The sequence below is a fragment of the Stegostoma tigrinum genome, chromosome 46, assembly GCF_030684315.1.
Source record: "Stegostoma tigrinum isolate sSteTig4 chromosome 46, sSteTig4.hap1, whole genome shotgun sequence".
Lineage (NCBI taxonomy): Eukaryota > Metazoa > Chordata > Chondrichthyes > Orectolobiformes > Stegostomatidae > Stegostoma > Stegostoma tigrinum.
Window position 1 is genome coordinate 10,635,115 of NC_081399.1, and position 12,635 is coordinate 10,647,749.

The 12,635-nt window shown below is 52.9% G+C and overlaps 1 protein-coding gene across 1 annotated transcript; it reads right to left on the reverse strand.

Moving 5' to 3' along the window:
• Positions 1–352: 352 nt before the first annotated feature.
• igsf8 (immunoglobulin superfamily, member 8) lies at positions 353–11,968 on the reverse strand. Its single transcript, XM_059642912.1, has 4 exons — positions 11,530–11,968; positions 2,425–2,853; positions 1,124–1,540; positions 353–468 (listed from the first exon to the last, which is right to left on the reverse strand). Exons 1-4 carry the CDS (start codon positions 11,966–11,968, stop codon positions 353–355), a joined length of 1,401 nt encoding a protein of 466 aa, XP_059498895.1.
• Positions 11,969–12,635: the final 667 nt, after the last annotated feature.

The following is a 12,635-nucleotide window of genomic DNA, read 5'->3' on the forward strand; positions in this document are numbered from 1 at the left end:
TTTGGTGAATATGGTTCATTTTGGAATGTCACTGCTACCCGCTCCCCATGGAAGGACGGAACATTGCAGTCTCTGGGAATGTCGGGATATAAAACAATATTGACATATTTCAATCGCATCGCCATGTCGGGGAGTGAGAATTCCAGATTTCCGGTTCTTCCTGGTCCCGAGATTCCAACGAATTCCGGGGACGCCAGTGGTCTGGATTTCTGCGGAGAGAGAGAGAGCGGGGGGAAGGTCAGTGGAGTTTTGGGCGCGGTGGGCAGACTTGAGGAGAATGGGGGAGGTGGACTGCAGTTGGAATCTTCCTGTGCTGGTAGAGGAGGGGTTCACTCACCCGCATTCGGATCGATCACCGTTTGGCCAGTTTCCGCAGGAAACAGCAGGTCACTGCGGTGATGATGCTGATGGCGACAGAGAGGGACAGAGCCGCCCCGACCGACAGAGGGATCACAAGGGTATCCGAGGCTACAAACCAAACATTGTGCACTGGTCAGCACCTCGCTTCGATACTCAGCCTCAACCCCCCCCAAACTGTGGGACCACCCACCCCCACTCCCCAAACTGTGGGACCACCCACCCCCTCCCCCCAAACTGTGGGACCACCCACCCCCTCCCCCCAAACTGTGGGACCCCTCACACACCCCACTCCCCAAACTGTGGGACCACCCACCCCCTCCCCCCAAACTGTGGGACCCCTCACACACCCCACTCCCCAAACTGTGGGATCCCTCACACACCCGACTCCCCAAACTGTGGGACCCCTCACACACCCCACTCCCCAAACTGTGGGACCACCCACCCCCTCCCCCCAAACTGTAGGACCCCTCACACACCCCACTCCCCAAACTGTGGGATCCCTCACACACCCGACTCCCCGAACTGTGGGTTCCCTCACACACCCGACTCCCCAAACTGTGGGTTCCCTCACACACCCGACTCCCCAAACTGTGGGTTCCCTCACACACCCCCTCCCACCGAACTGTGGGACCCCTCACACACCCCTCCCCCCAAACTGTGGGGCGCCTCAGAACGACTCTCCCCAACAAACGATGCCACCCCTCGGCACCGTCCCCCACACCCGACCTCCCGAGCTGCCTGGCCGCCCCTCAGCAATACTCACGGGATAGATAGAGGTAGAGGGTGACGGGTTCTGATTGGGCAGTGGCGAGCAGGTAGGGCTTGGTGCCTCGCCGCTGCCCCCAGCTGGTGACCTGGCAGCGGTACCGTCCCTGGTCAGCTTTGGTGGCTCGGTGGATGTGAAGGCGGAAGCAGAGGGGAGCGGGACGGTCAGGGCTCAGCTCGCTGCCTGAAGGAGTGCGGCCGTGCCAGGCCGTGGGTAGCAGAACGCCCCGCCGGTCCACCAGGGCCAGGGGCTCCTTGCCCTCGCCCCACCAGCCCACTGCCAGTTGGGGCTCGTCGTCATCCCCCTGGTCCTCGCTGTGCCCGATGGCCAGAGTCACATTGCAATGCAGCTGCACTGTGTCGCCCCGGTAAAACTTCACGGGGGCCAGAGATGCCACCACTCCCAGCCTCAGATCTGAGATCACAAAAGAAGACGGATCAGGAAGAGCCCAATCTATTCCTCCTCACTCCCCGCTCCCTTTAATATCCCACCCAGTCTAATCCCACTCTCCCCCCTCACTCCCCGCTCCCTTTAATATCCCACCCAGTCTAATCCCACTCTCCCCGCTCACTCCCCGCTCCCTTTAATATCCCACCTGGTCTAATCCCACTCTCCCCCTCACTCCCCGCTCCCTATAATATCCCACCCAGTCTAATCCCACTCTCCCGCCTCACTCCCCGCTCCCTTTAATATCCCACCCAGTCTAATCCCACTCTCCCCCCTCACTCCCCGCTCCCTTTAATATCCCACCTGGTCTAATCCCACTCTCCCCCTCACTCCCCGCTCCCTATAATATCCCACCCAGTCTAATCCCACTCTCCCGCCTCACTCCCCGCTCCCTTTAATATCCCACCCAGTCTAATCCCACTCTCCCCCCTCACTCCCCGCTCCCTTTAATATCCCACCCAGTCTAATCCCACTCTCCCCGCTCACTCCCCGCTCCCTTTAATATCCCACCTGGTCTAATCCCACTCTCCCCCTCACTCCCCGCTCCCTTTAATATCCCACCCAGTCTAATCCCACTCTCCCCCTCACTCCCCACTCCCTGTAATATCCCACCCAGTCTAATCCCACACTCCCCCCTCACTCCCCGCTCCGTTTAATATCCCACCCAGTCTAATCCCACTCTCCCCCCTCACTCCCCGCTCCCTTTAATATCCCACCCAGTCTAATCCCACTCTCCCCCCTCACTCCCCGCTCCCTTTAATATCCCACCCAGTCTAATCCCACTCTCCCCCCTCACTCCCTACACCATTCTTAATTTCCCCGAGATGGAATAATTTCATGGCCGCCCTCACCATTGGGTTCTACTGTGAGGTTTTTCAGGCTAATTCTCTTTTCTAGAATCTTCTGCCAGCTGCCATCGGGGTCTTGGATCCACTCAGCTGCGGTGCAGTGGTACAGGCCCGCATCCTGGGGTTTGACATGGTCCATTCTCAGGATGTATGTATCACCTTTGATCTTCTCCATTCCCAGTTGCCCCCTGTAGAAACGGGACCAGTATGGCCCTGCGGGCGGACTTTCCACGCTGAGGTCAGGCCCAACACCAACAATGGTGTCAAGGACCCCCGTCATGGTCCTGATCACCCCGAAGGCGAGCGAGACGTGGGTGTGCAGCCCAGTAAGGGCTGCAGCACGGCAACGCAAGCTGAGACTATCCCCCTCATGAAGGGCCAGGCTCGAGAGCTCTCCCAGCGGTGTCGACAGCATCAGGGTGTCTGGGAGCACTGTACGCAGAGTGAGGAATGGAGGTAGAGAGGGAGGGTTAGAGAGGGAGGGAGGTTTGGAGATCAATAGTGAGAGAGAGGGAGAGGAAAGGAGAGAGGGAGAGAGCAAAAGGGAGAGGGAGAACGAGAAAGAGGGAGGGCAAAAGGGAGTGCAAGAGGGTGGAGGAGAGAGAAGGAGACGGGGGGGGGAGAGAGGGGGGAAAGAACGAGAGCAAGAGGGCGTGGGAGAGAGAGGCAAGGAAGAAGAGCATGGGAAAAGGAGTGACGGAGGGGGAGAGAGATGAGAGAGTGTTGGATAGGGAGGCAGAGTGAGGGAGGGAGAGAGAATAGTAGGAAGAGGGAGGGAGAAAGAGAAGGAGGGATTTAAAGAGAGGAGGAAGAAGGGAGAGGCGGAAAGAGGGAGGGAGGGTGAAAGGGAGAGGGAGTGGAAGGGTGAGGGATGGGGAGGGATGGAGAGGGTGAGTGAGAGGTGGAGGCAAGGAAGGAGAGCGCAGGGAAAGGAGGGTTGGAGGGGAAGGGAGATGAGAGGGACAGACAGAAGGATGCAGAGGGAGAGGGAGTGAGGGAATGAAAGAGAGGAAGAGAGAAGGAGAAAGAATGAGGGAGTGAGGGAGTGATGGAGGTTAGAAGAGAGGGAGTAATGGAAAAAGGGAGGGAGAGTGAAAGTAAGAGAGGGAGGAAGGGAGGGGGATATTAAGAGGGAGGGAGAGATGGAAAGGGAGGTAGCGGGAGAGAGGCAGATTGAAGAAGGGAGAGAGAGGGGGAGAGGAAGAGAAAAAGGGGGTAAAATGTGAGTGAGAGAGAGAAAGAATGAATGGGAAACAGAGAGAGAGAGACACAGAGACAGAACAATGAGTACAGGCCAACACAAGAAGCAGAGAGAGAGAGAGAGAGAGAGAGAGAGAGAGAGAGAGTGAGGAGACAGAGAGAGCAAGAGTGAGATGGAAGGAGGTGTAGAAACAGTGTAAGAGAGTGAGAGGGAGATGGAAGGAGAGAGTGAGAGGGAGAGGCAGTGAGAGAGTGAGAGGGAGATGCAGTGAGAGAGTGAGAGGGAGATGCAGTGAGAGAGTGAGTGAAGTCAGGTTTGATGGAGAGTGAGGCAACAATGGAAAGAATGAGAGTGAGAGCGAGATGGAAGGAGAGAAGTGGGATACAAAAACAATGCAGCAGAGAGAGAGACAAACAGGAAGGGAGAGAAAGAGAAAGACAGAAACCAGCAAAGAAATGGATAGAAAAAAGGACAGAAGGCAGATACAAACAGGAAGGGAACATGGGAAACAATATTGTCACTGTACACAATCCCAATGGACCCAAATTCCCTTCCCATTCACTCCCACTGTACACAATCCCAATGGACACAAATTCCCTTCCCATTCACTCCCACTGTACACAATCCCAATGGACCCAAACCCCTTCCCATTCACTCCCACTGTACACAATCCCAATGGACCCAAACCCCTTCCCATTCACTCCCACTGTACACAATCCCAATGGACCCAAATTCCCTTCCCATTCACTCCCACTGTACACAATCCCAATGGACCCAAATTCCCTTCCCATTCACTCCCACTGTACACAATCCCAATGGACCCAAATTCCCTTCCCATTCACTCCCACTGTACACAATCCCAATGGACCCAAATTTCCTTCCCATTCACTCCCACTGTACACAATCCCAATGGACCCAAATTCCCTTCCCATTCACTCCCACTGTACACAATCCCAATGGACCCAAACCCCTTCCCATTCACTCCCACTGTACACAATCCCAATGGACCCAAATTCCCTTCCCATTCACTCCCACTGTACACAATCCCAATGGACCCAAACCCCTTCCCATTCACTCCCACTGTACACAATCCCAATGGACCCAAATTCCCTTCCCGTTCACTCCCACTGTACACAATCCCAATGGACCCAAATTCCCTTCCCATTCACTCCCACTGTACACAATCCCAATGGACCCAAACCCCTTCCCATTCACTCCCACTGTACACAATCCCAATGGACCCAAACCCCTTCCCATTCACTCCCACTGTACACAATCCCAATGGACCCAAATTCCCTTCCCATTCACTCCCACTGTACACAATCCCAATGGACCCAAATTCTCTTCCATTCACTCCCACTGTACACAATCCCAATGGAACAAACCCCTTCCCATTCACTCCCACTGTACACAATCCCAATGGACCCAAATTCCCTTCCCATTCACTCCCACTGTACACAATCCCAATGGAACAAACCCCTTCCCATTCACTCCCACTGTACACAATCCCAATGGACCCAAATTCCCTTCCCATTCACTCCCACTGTACACAATCCCAATGGACCCAAATTTCCTTCCCATTCACTCCCACTGTACACAATCCCAATGGACCCAAATTCCCTTCCCATTCACTCCCACTGTACACAATCCCAATGGACCCAAACCCCTTCCCATTCACTCCCACTGTACACAATCCCAATGGACCCAAATTCCCTTCCCATTCACTCCCACTGTACACAATCCCAATGGACCCAAACCCCTTCCCATTCACTCCCACTGTACACAATCCCAATGGACCCAAATTCCCTTCCCGTTCACTCCCACTGTACACAATCCCAATGGACCCAAATTCCCTTCCCATTCACTCCCACTGTACACAATCCCAATGGACCCAAACCCCTTCCCATTCACTCCCACTGTACACAATCCCAATGGACCCAAACCCCTTCCCATTCACTCCCACTGTACACAATCCCAATGGACCCAAATTCCCTTCCCATTCACTCCCACTGTACACAATCCCAATGGACCCAAATTCCCTTCCATTCACTCCCACTGTACACAATCCCAATGGACCCAAATTCCCTTCCCATTCACTCCCACTGTACACAATCCCAATGGACCCAAATTCCCTTCCATTCACTCCCACTGTACACAATCCCAATGGAACAACCCCTTCCCATTCACTCCCACTGTACACAATCCCAATGGACCCAAATTCCCTTCCCATTCACTCCCACTGTACACAATCCCAATGGAACAAACCCCTTCCCATTCACTCCCACTGTACACAATCCCAATGGACCCAAATTCCCTTCCCATTCACTCCCACTGTACACAATCCCAATGGACCCAAATTCCCTTCCCATTCACTCCCACTGTACACAATCCCAATGGACCCAAACCCCTTCCCATTCACTCCCACTATACAAAATCCCAATGGACCCAAATTCCCTTCCCATTCATTCCCACTGTACACAATCCCAATGGACCCAAACCCCTTCCCATTGACTCCCACTGTACACAATCCCAATGGACCCAAATTCCCTTCCCATTCACTCCCACTGTACACAATCCCAATGGACCCAAATTCCCTTCCCATTCACTCCCACTGTACACAATCCCAATGGAACAAACCCCTTCCCATTCACTCCCACTGTACACAATCCCAATGGACACAAATTCCCTTCCCATTCACTCCTACTGCACACAATCCCAATAGAACCAAAGCCCTCTCCATTCACTCCCGCTGCACATAATCCCAATGGACCCAAACTCCTTCCCATTCACTCCCTCTGTCCACAATCCATATGGAAGCAAACCCCTTCCCATTCACTCCCACTGCACACAATCCCAATGGACCCAAACCCCTTCCATTCACTACCGCTGCCCACAATCCCAATGGATTAGAACCCCTTCCAATTCACCCCCACTGTACACAATCCCAATGCACCCAAACCCCTTCCCATTCAGTCCCACTACATACAATCCCAAAGGAACCAAACCTCTTGCCATTCACTCCCACTGCACCCAATCCCAATGACCCAAACCCCTTCCCATTCACTCCCACTGCACACAATCCCAATGGAACCAAACCCCTTCCCATTCACTCCCACTGCAAACAATCCCAATGGACACAAACTCCTTCTCATTCAATCCCATAGTACACAATCCCAATGGAGCCAAACCTCTTCCCATTCACTCCCACTGTCCACAATCTGACTGGATCAGAACCCCTTCCCATTCCCTCCCACTGCACACAATCCCAATGGACCCAAATTCCCTTCCCATTCACTCCCACTGTACACAATCCCAATGGACCCAAATTCCCTTCCCATTCACTCCCACTGTACACAATCCCAATGGACCCAAATTCCCTTCCCATTCACTCCCACTGTACACAATCCCAATGGACCCAAATTCCCTTCCCATTCACTCCCACTGTACACAATCCCAATGGACCCAAATTTCCTTCCCATTCACTCCCACTGTACACAATCCCAATGGACCCAAACCCCTTCCCATTCACTCCCACTGTACACAATCCCAATGGACCCAAATTCCCTTCCCATTCACTCCCACTGTACACAATCCCAATGGACCCAAACCCCTTCCCATTCACTCCCACTGTACACAATCCCAATGGACCCAAATTCCCTTCCCGTTCACTCCCACTGTACACAATCCCAATGGACCCAAATTCCCTTCCCATTCACTCCCACTGTACACAATCCCAATGGACCCAAATTCCCTTCCCATTCACTCCCACTGTACACAATCCCAATGGACCCAAACCCCTTCCCATTCACTCCCACTATACAAAATCCCAATGGACCCAAATTCCCTTCCCATTCATTCCCACTGTACACAATCCCAATGGACCCAAACTCCTTCCCATTCACTCCCTCTGTCCACAATCCATATGGAAGCAAACCCCTTCCCATTCACTCCCACTGCACACAATCCCAATGGACCCAAACCCCTTCCATTCACTACCGCTGCCCACAATCCCAATGGATTAGAACCCCTTCCAATTCACCCCCACTGTACACAATCCCAATGCACCCAAACCCCTTCCCATTCAGTCCCACTACATACAATCTCAAAGGAACCAAACCTCTTGCCATTCACTCCCACTGCACCCAATCCCAATGACCCAAACCCCTTCCCATTCACTCCCACTGCACACAATCCCAATGGAACCAAACCCCTTCCCATTCACTCCCACTGCAAACAATCCCAATGGACACAAACTCCTTCTCATTCAATCCCATAGTACACAATCCCAATGGAGCCAAACCTCTTCCCATTCACTCCCACTGTCCACAATCTGACTGGATCAGAACCCCTTCCCATTCCCTCCCACTGCACACAATCCAAATGGACACAAACCCCTTCCCATTCTCTCCCAATGTTCACAATCCCACTGGATGAGAACCCCTTCCCATTCCCTCCCGCTGCACACAATCCCAATGGAACCAAACCACTTCCCATTCACTCCCACTGCACCCAATCCCAATGACCCAAGCTCCTTCCCATTCACTCCCGCTGCACACAATCCATATGGATGCAAACCCCTTCCCATTCACTCCCACTGCGCACAATCCCAATGGACCCAAACCTTTTCCCATTCACTCCAGCTGCACACAATCCCAACGGACCCAAATTCCCTCACATTCACTCCCACTACACACAATCCCAATGGAACCAAAGCCCTTCCTATTCACTCCCACTGTACATAATCCCAATGGACCCAAACCCCTTCCCATTCACTACCACTGCCCACAATCCCAATGGATTAGAACCCCTTCCCATTCACTCCCGCGGCACACAATCCCAATGGACCAAAACCCCTTCCCATTCCCTCCCACTGCACACAATCCCAATGGAACCAAACCCCTTCCCATTCACCCCCACTGTAAACAATCCCAATGGAGCGAAACTTCCCATTCCCTCCCACTGCACACAATCCCAATGGAACCAAACCCCTTCCCATTCACTCCCACTGTACACATTTCTTATGGACCCAAATCTTTTTCCCATTCACTCCCACTGTACACAATCCAAATGGACACAAACCCCTTCCCATTCTCTCCCACTGTCCACAATCCCAATGACCCAAGCTCCTTCCCATTCACTCCCACTGCACACAATCCATATGGATGCAAGCCCCTTCCCATTCACTCCCACTGCGCACAATCCCAATGGACCCAAACCTCTTCCCATTCACTCCTGCTGCACACAATCCCAACGGACCCAAACTCCCTCCCATTCACTCCCACTACACACAATCCCAATGGAACCAAAGCCCTTCCTATTCACTCCCACTGTACATAATCCCAATGGACCCAAACCCCTTCCAATTCACTCCCACTGCACACAATCCCAATGGATGCAAACCCCTTCCCATTCACTCACACTGCACACAATCCCAATGAACCCAAACCCCTTCCCATTCACTACCACTGCCCACAATCCCAATGGATTAGAACCCCTTCCCATTCACTCCCACAGCACACAATCCCAATGGTCCCAAACTCCTTCCCGTTCACTACCACTGCACACAATCCCAATGGACCCAAACCCCTTCCATTCACCCCCACAGTACACAATCCCAATGGACCCAAACCCCTTCCCATTCACCCCCACTGTACACAATCCCAATGGACCCAAACCCCTTCGCATTCACTCCCAGTGTCCACAATCCCAATGGACCAAAACCCCTTCCCATTCCCTCCCACTGCACACAATCCCAATGGAACCAAACCCGTTCCCATTCACCCCAACTGTACACAATCCCAATGGAGCGAAACTTCCCATTCCCTCCCACTGCACACAATCCCAATGGAACCAAACCCCTTCCCATTCACTCCCACTGTACACATTTCTTATGGGCCCAAATCTTTTTCCCATTCACTCCCACTGTACACAATCCAAATCAACCCAAACCGTTTCCCATTGAATTCCACTGCACTCAATCCCAATGGACCCAAACCGCTTCCCATTCACTCCCGCTGTACACAATCCCAATGGGCCCAAACCCCTTCCCGTTCACTCCCACTGCACACAATCCCAATTGACCCAAAGCCCTTCCCATTCACTCCCGCTGTATACAATTTCAATTGAACCAAACTCCCTCCCATTTGCTCCAACTGTGCACAATCCCAATGGACCCAAACCCCTTCCCATTCACTCCCACTGCAAACAATCCCAATGGACCCAAACCCCTTCCCATTCACTCACACTGTCCATAATCCCAATGGATTAGAACCCCTTCCCATTCACTCCCGTGGCACACAAACCCAAAGGATGCAAACCCCTTCCCATTCACTCCCACTGCAAACAATCCCAATGAACCCAAACCCTTTCCCATTCACTACCACTGCCCACAATCCCAATGGATTAGAACCCCTTCCCATTCACTCCTGCTGCACACAATCCAATGGTCCCAAACTCCTTCCCGTTCACTCCCACTGCACACAAACACAATTGACCCAAACCCCTTCCATTCACTCCCACTGCACACAATCCCAATTGACCCAAACCCCTTCCCATTCACTCCCACTGTACACAATCCCAATGGACCCAAACCCCTTCCCATTCACTCCCACTGTACACAATCCCAACGGACCCAAACCCCTTCCCATTCACTCCCACTCCACACAATCCCAATGGAAAGAAACCCCTTCCCATTCACTCCCACTGCACACAATCCCAATGGACCCAAACCCCTTCCCATTCACTCCCACTGTACACAATCCCAACGGACCCAAACCCCTTCCCATTCACTCCTACTGCACACAATCCAAATCAACCCAAACCCCTTCCCATTGAATTCCACTGCACTCAATCCCAATGGACCCAAACCCTTTCCCATTCACTCCCGCTGTACACAATCCCAATGGACCCAAATCCCTTCCCATTCACTCCCGCTCTACACAATCCCAACTGACCCAAACCCCTTCCCATTCACTCCCACTGTACACAATTTCAATGGAACCAAACTTCCTCTCATTTGCTCCAACTGTGCACAATCCCAATGGACCCAAACCCCTTCCAATTCACTCCCAATATACGCAATCCCAATGGAACCAATCCCCTTCCCATTCACTCCCACTGCACATACTCCCAATGGACCCAAACTCCTTCCCGTTCACTCCCGCTCTACACAATCCCAAATGGCCCAAAGCCCTTCCCATTCACTCCCACTGTACACAATTTCAATGGAACCAAACTCCCTCCCATTTGCTCCAACTGTGCACAATCCCAATGGACCCAAACCCCTTCCCATTGAATTCCACTGCACTCAATCCCAATGGACCCAAACCCTTTCCCATTCACTCCCGCTGTACACAATTTCAATGGAACCAAACTTCCTCTCATTTGCTCCAACTGTGCACAATCCCAATGGACCCAAACCCCTTCCAATTCACTCCCAATATACGCAATCCCAATGGAACCAATCCCCTTCCCATTCACTCCCGCTGCACATACTCCCAATGGACCCAAACCCCTTCCCATTCCCTCCCTCTGTACGTAATCCCACTGGATCACAACCCCTTCCCATTCACCCCAACTGTACACAATCCCAAAGGACCCAAACCCCCTCCCATTCACTCCCGCTGTACACAATCCCAATGGACCCAATCCCCTTCCCATTCACTCCGGCTGTACACACTCCTAATGGACACCAACCCCTTCCCATTCACTCCCACTGCACACAATCCCAATGGACCCAAACCCCTTCCAATTCACTCCCACTGCACACAATCCCAATGGACCCAAACCCCTTCCAATTCACTCCCACTGCTCACAATCCCAATGGTCCCAAACCCCTTCCTATTCGCTTTGACTGTCCTCATCCTCATGAATGCCAATCGCGTTGACGGCCAGTTTTCAATGCCAACCTTTCAGCTCAACTGTGGCATCTTGATAGGGGTGCCATTTCTTGGTGCCGGCGTCCACTCTGCACTCGTACAGCCCCTCGTCTTCTCTCCTCAGGTGAGTGATGTGGAGCCGGGCCCACCTGGGCGACTGTCTTTCGACGTAGATCTCTTTGGCCTTGACCCGGGGCTCATAGCTGGCGTCGGTGTACTCGTTCTCAAGGGTGCTGACTATGGCAACCGGAGTGCCTGTGTCCACCGTTCTGACAAACGACCACCAGAAATCGAAGCGGCCTGCACCCTGGTAGTTCGTCACATTACACAGGATGGAAGTGTGGGTCCCCTCCACCCTGTAGAGTGGCCCCTTGGAGACCTTGACTATCCGCAAGCTCAACGTTCCTGTTGGGACAACAGGAGCAGACGGACTGACGCACAGGGAAGCTGCAGAGCCACGATCCGACATTTGCCCTTGAGCGCGCCCTCCCCCCCACTCCCCAGTGAGAAAGTTGCAGCGAGGGAGTGAGTCACAGGGAAAAAGAGAGAGAGAGAGAGAGAGTGTGAGTAGCAGGGAGAGAGAGAGAGAGTGTGAGTAGCAGGGAGAGAGAGAAAGTAGCAGGGAGAGAGAGAGTAGCAGGGAAAGAGAGAGAGTGAGAGTGAGAGTGAGAGTAGCAGGGAAAGAGAGAGAGAGAGTGAGAGTGAGAGTAGCAGGGAAAGAGAGAGAGTAGCAGGGAGGGAGTAGTAGCAGGGAAAGAGAGAGAGAGAGTAGCAGGGAGAGAGAGAGAGTGAGAGTGAGAGTAGCAGGGAAAGAGAGAGAGTAGCAGGGAGAGAGAGAAAGTAGCAAGGAGGGAGCGAGTAGCAGGGAAAGAGAGAGAGAGTGAGAGTAGCAGGGAGAGAGAGAAAGTAGCAGGGAGAGAGAGAAAATAGCAGGGAGAGAGAGAGTGTGAGTAGCAGGGAGAGAGAGAAAGTAGCAAGGAGGGAGTGAGTAGCAGGGAAAGAGAGAGAGTGATAGTAGCAGGGAGAGAGAGAAAGTAGCAGGGAGAGAGAGAAAATAGCAGGGAGAGAGAGAGTGTGTGTGAGTAGCAGGGAGAGAGAGAAAGTAGCAAGGAGGGAGTGAGTAGCAGGGAAAGAGA

Bases quoted from the DNA above. Each gene is read 5' to 3' on its own strand.
- igsf8 (XM_059642912.1), bottom strand. From the start codon at position 11,968: ATGTCGGATCGTGGCTCTGCAGCTTCCCTGTGCGTCAGTCCGTCTGCT. The intron at 2,854-11,529 runs GTTGGCATTGAA...CTCTGCGTACAG, and splicing joins TGCCACAGTTGAGCTGAAAG to TGCTCCCAGACACCCTGATG. The intron at 1,541-2,424 runs GTGAGGGCGGCC...TTGTGATCTCAG, and splicing joins CCTCACAGTAGAACCCAATG to ATCTGAGGCTGGGAGTGGTG.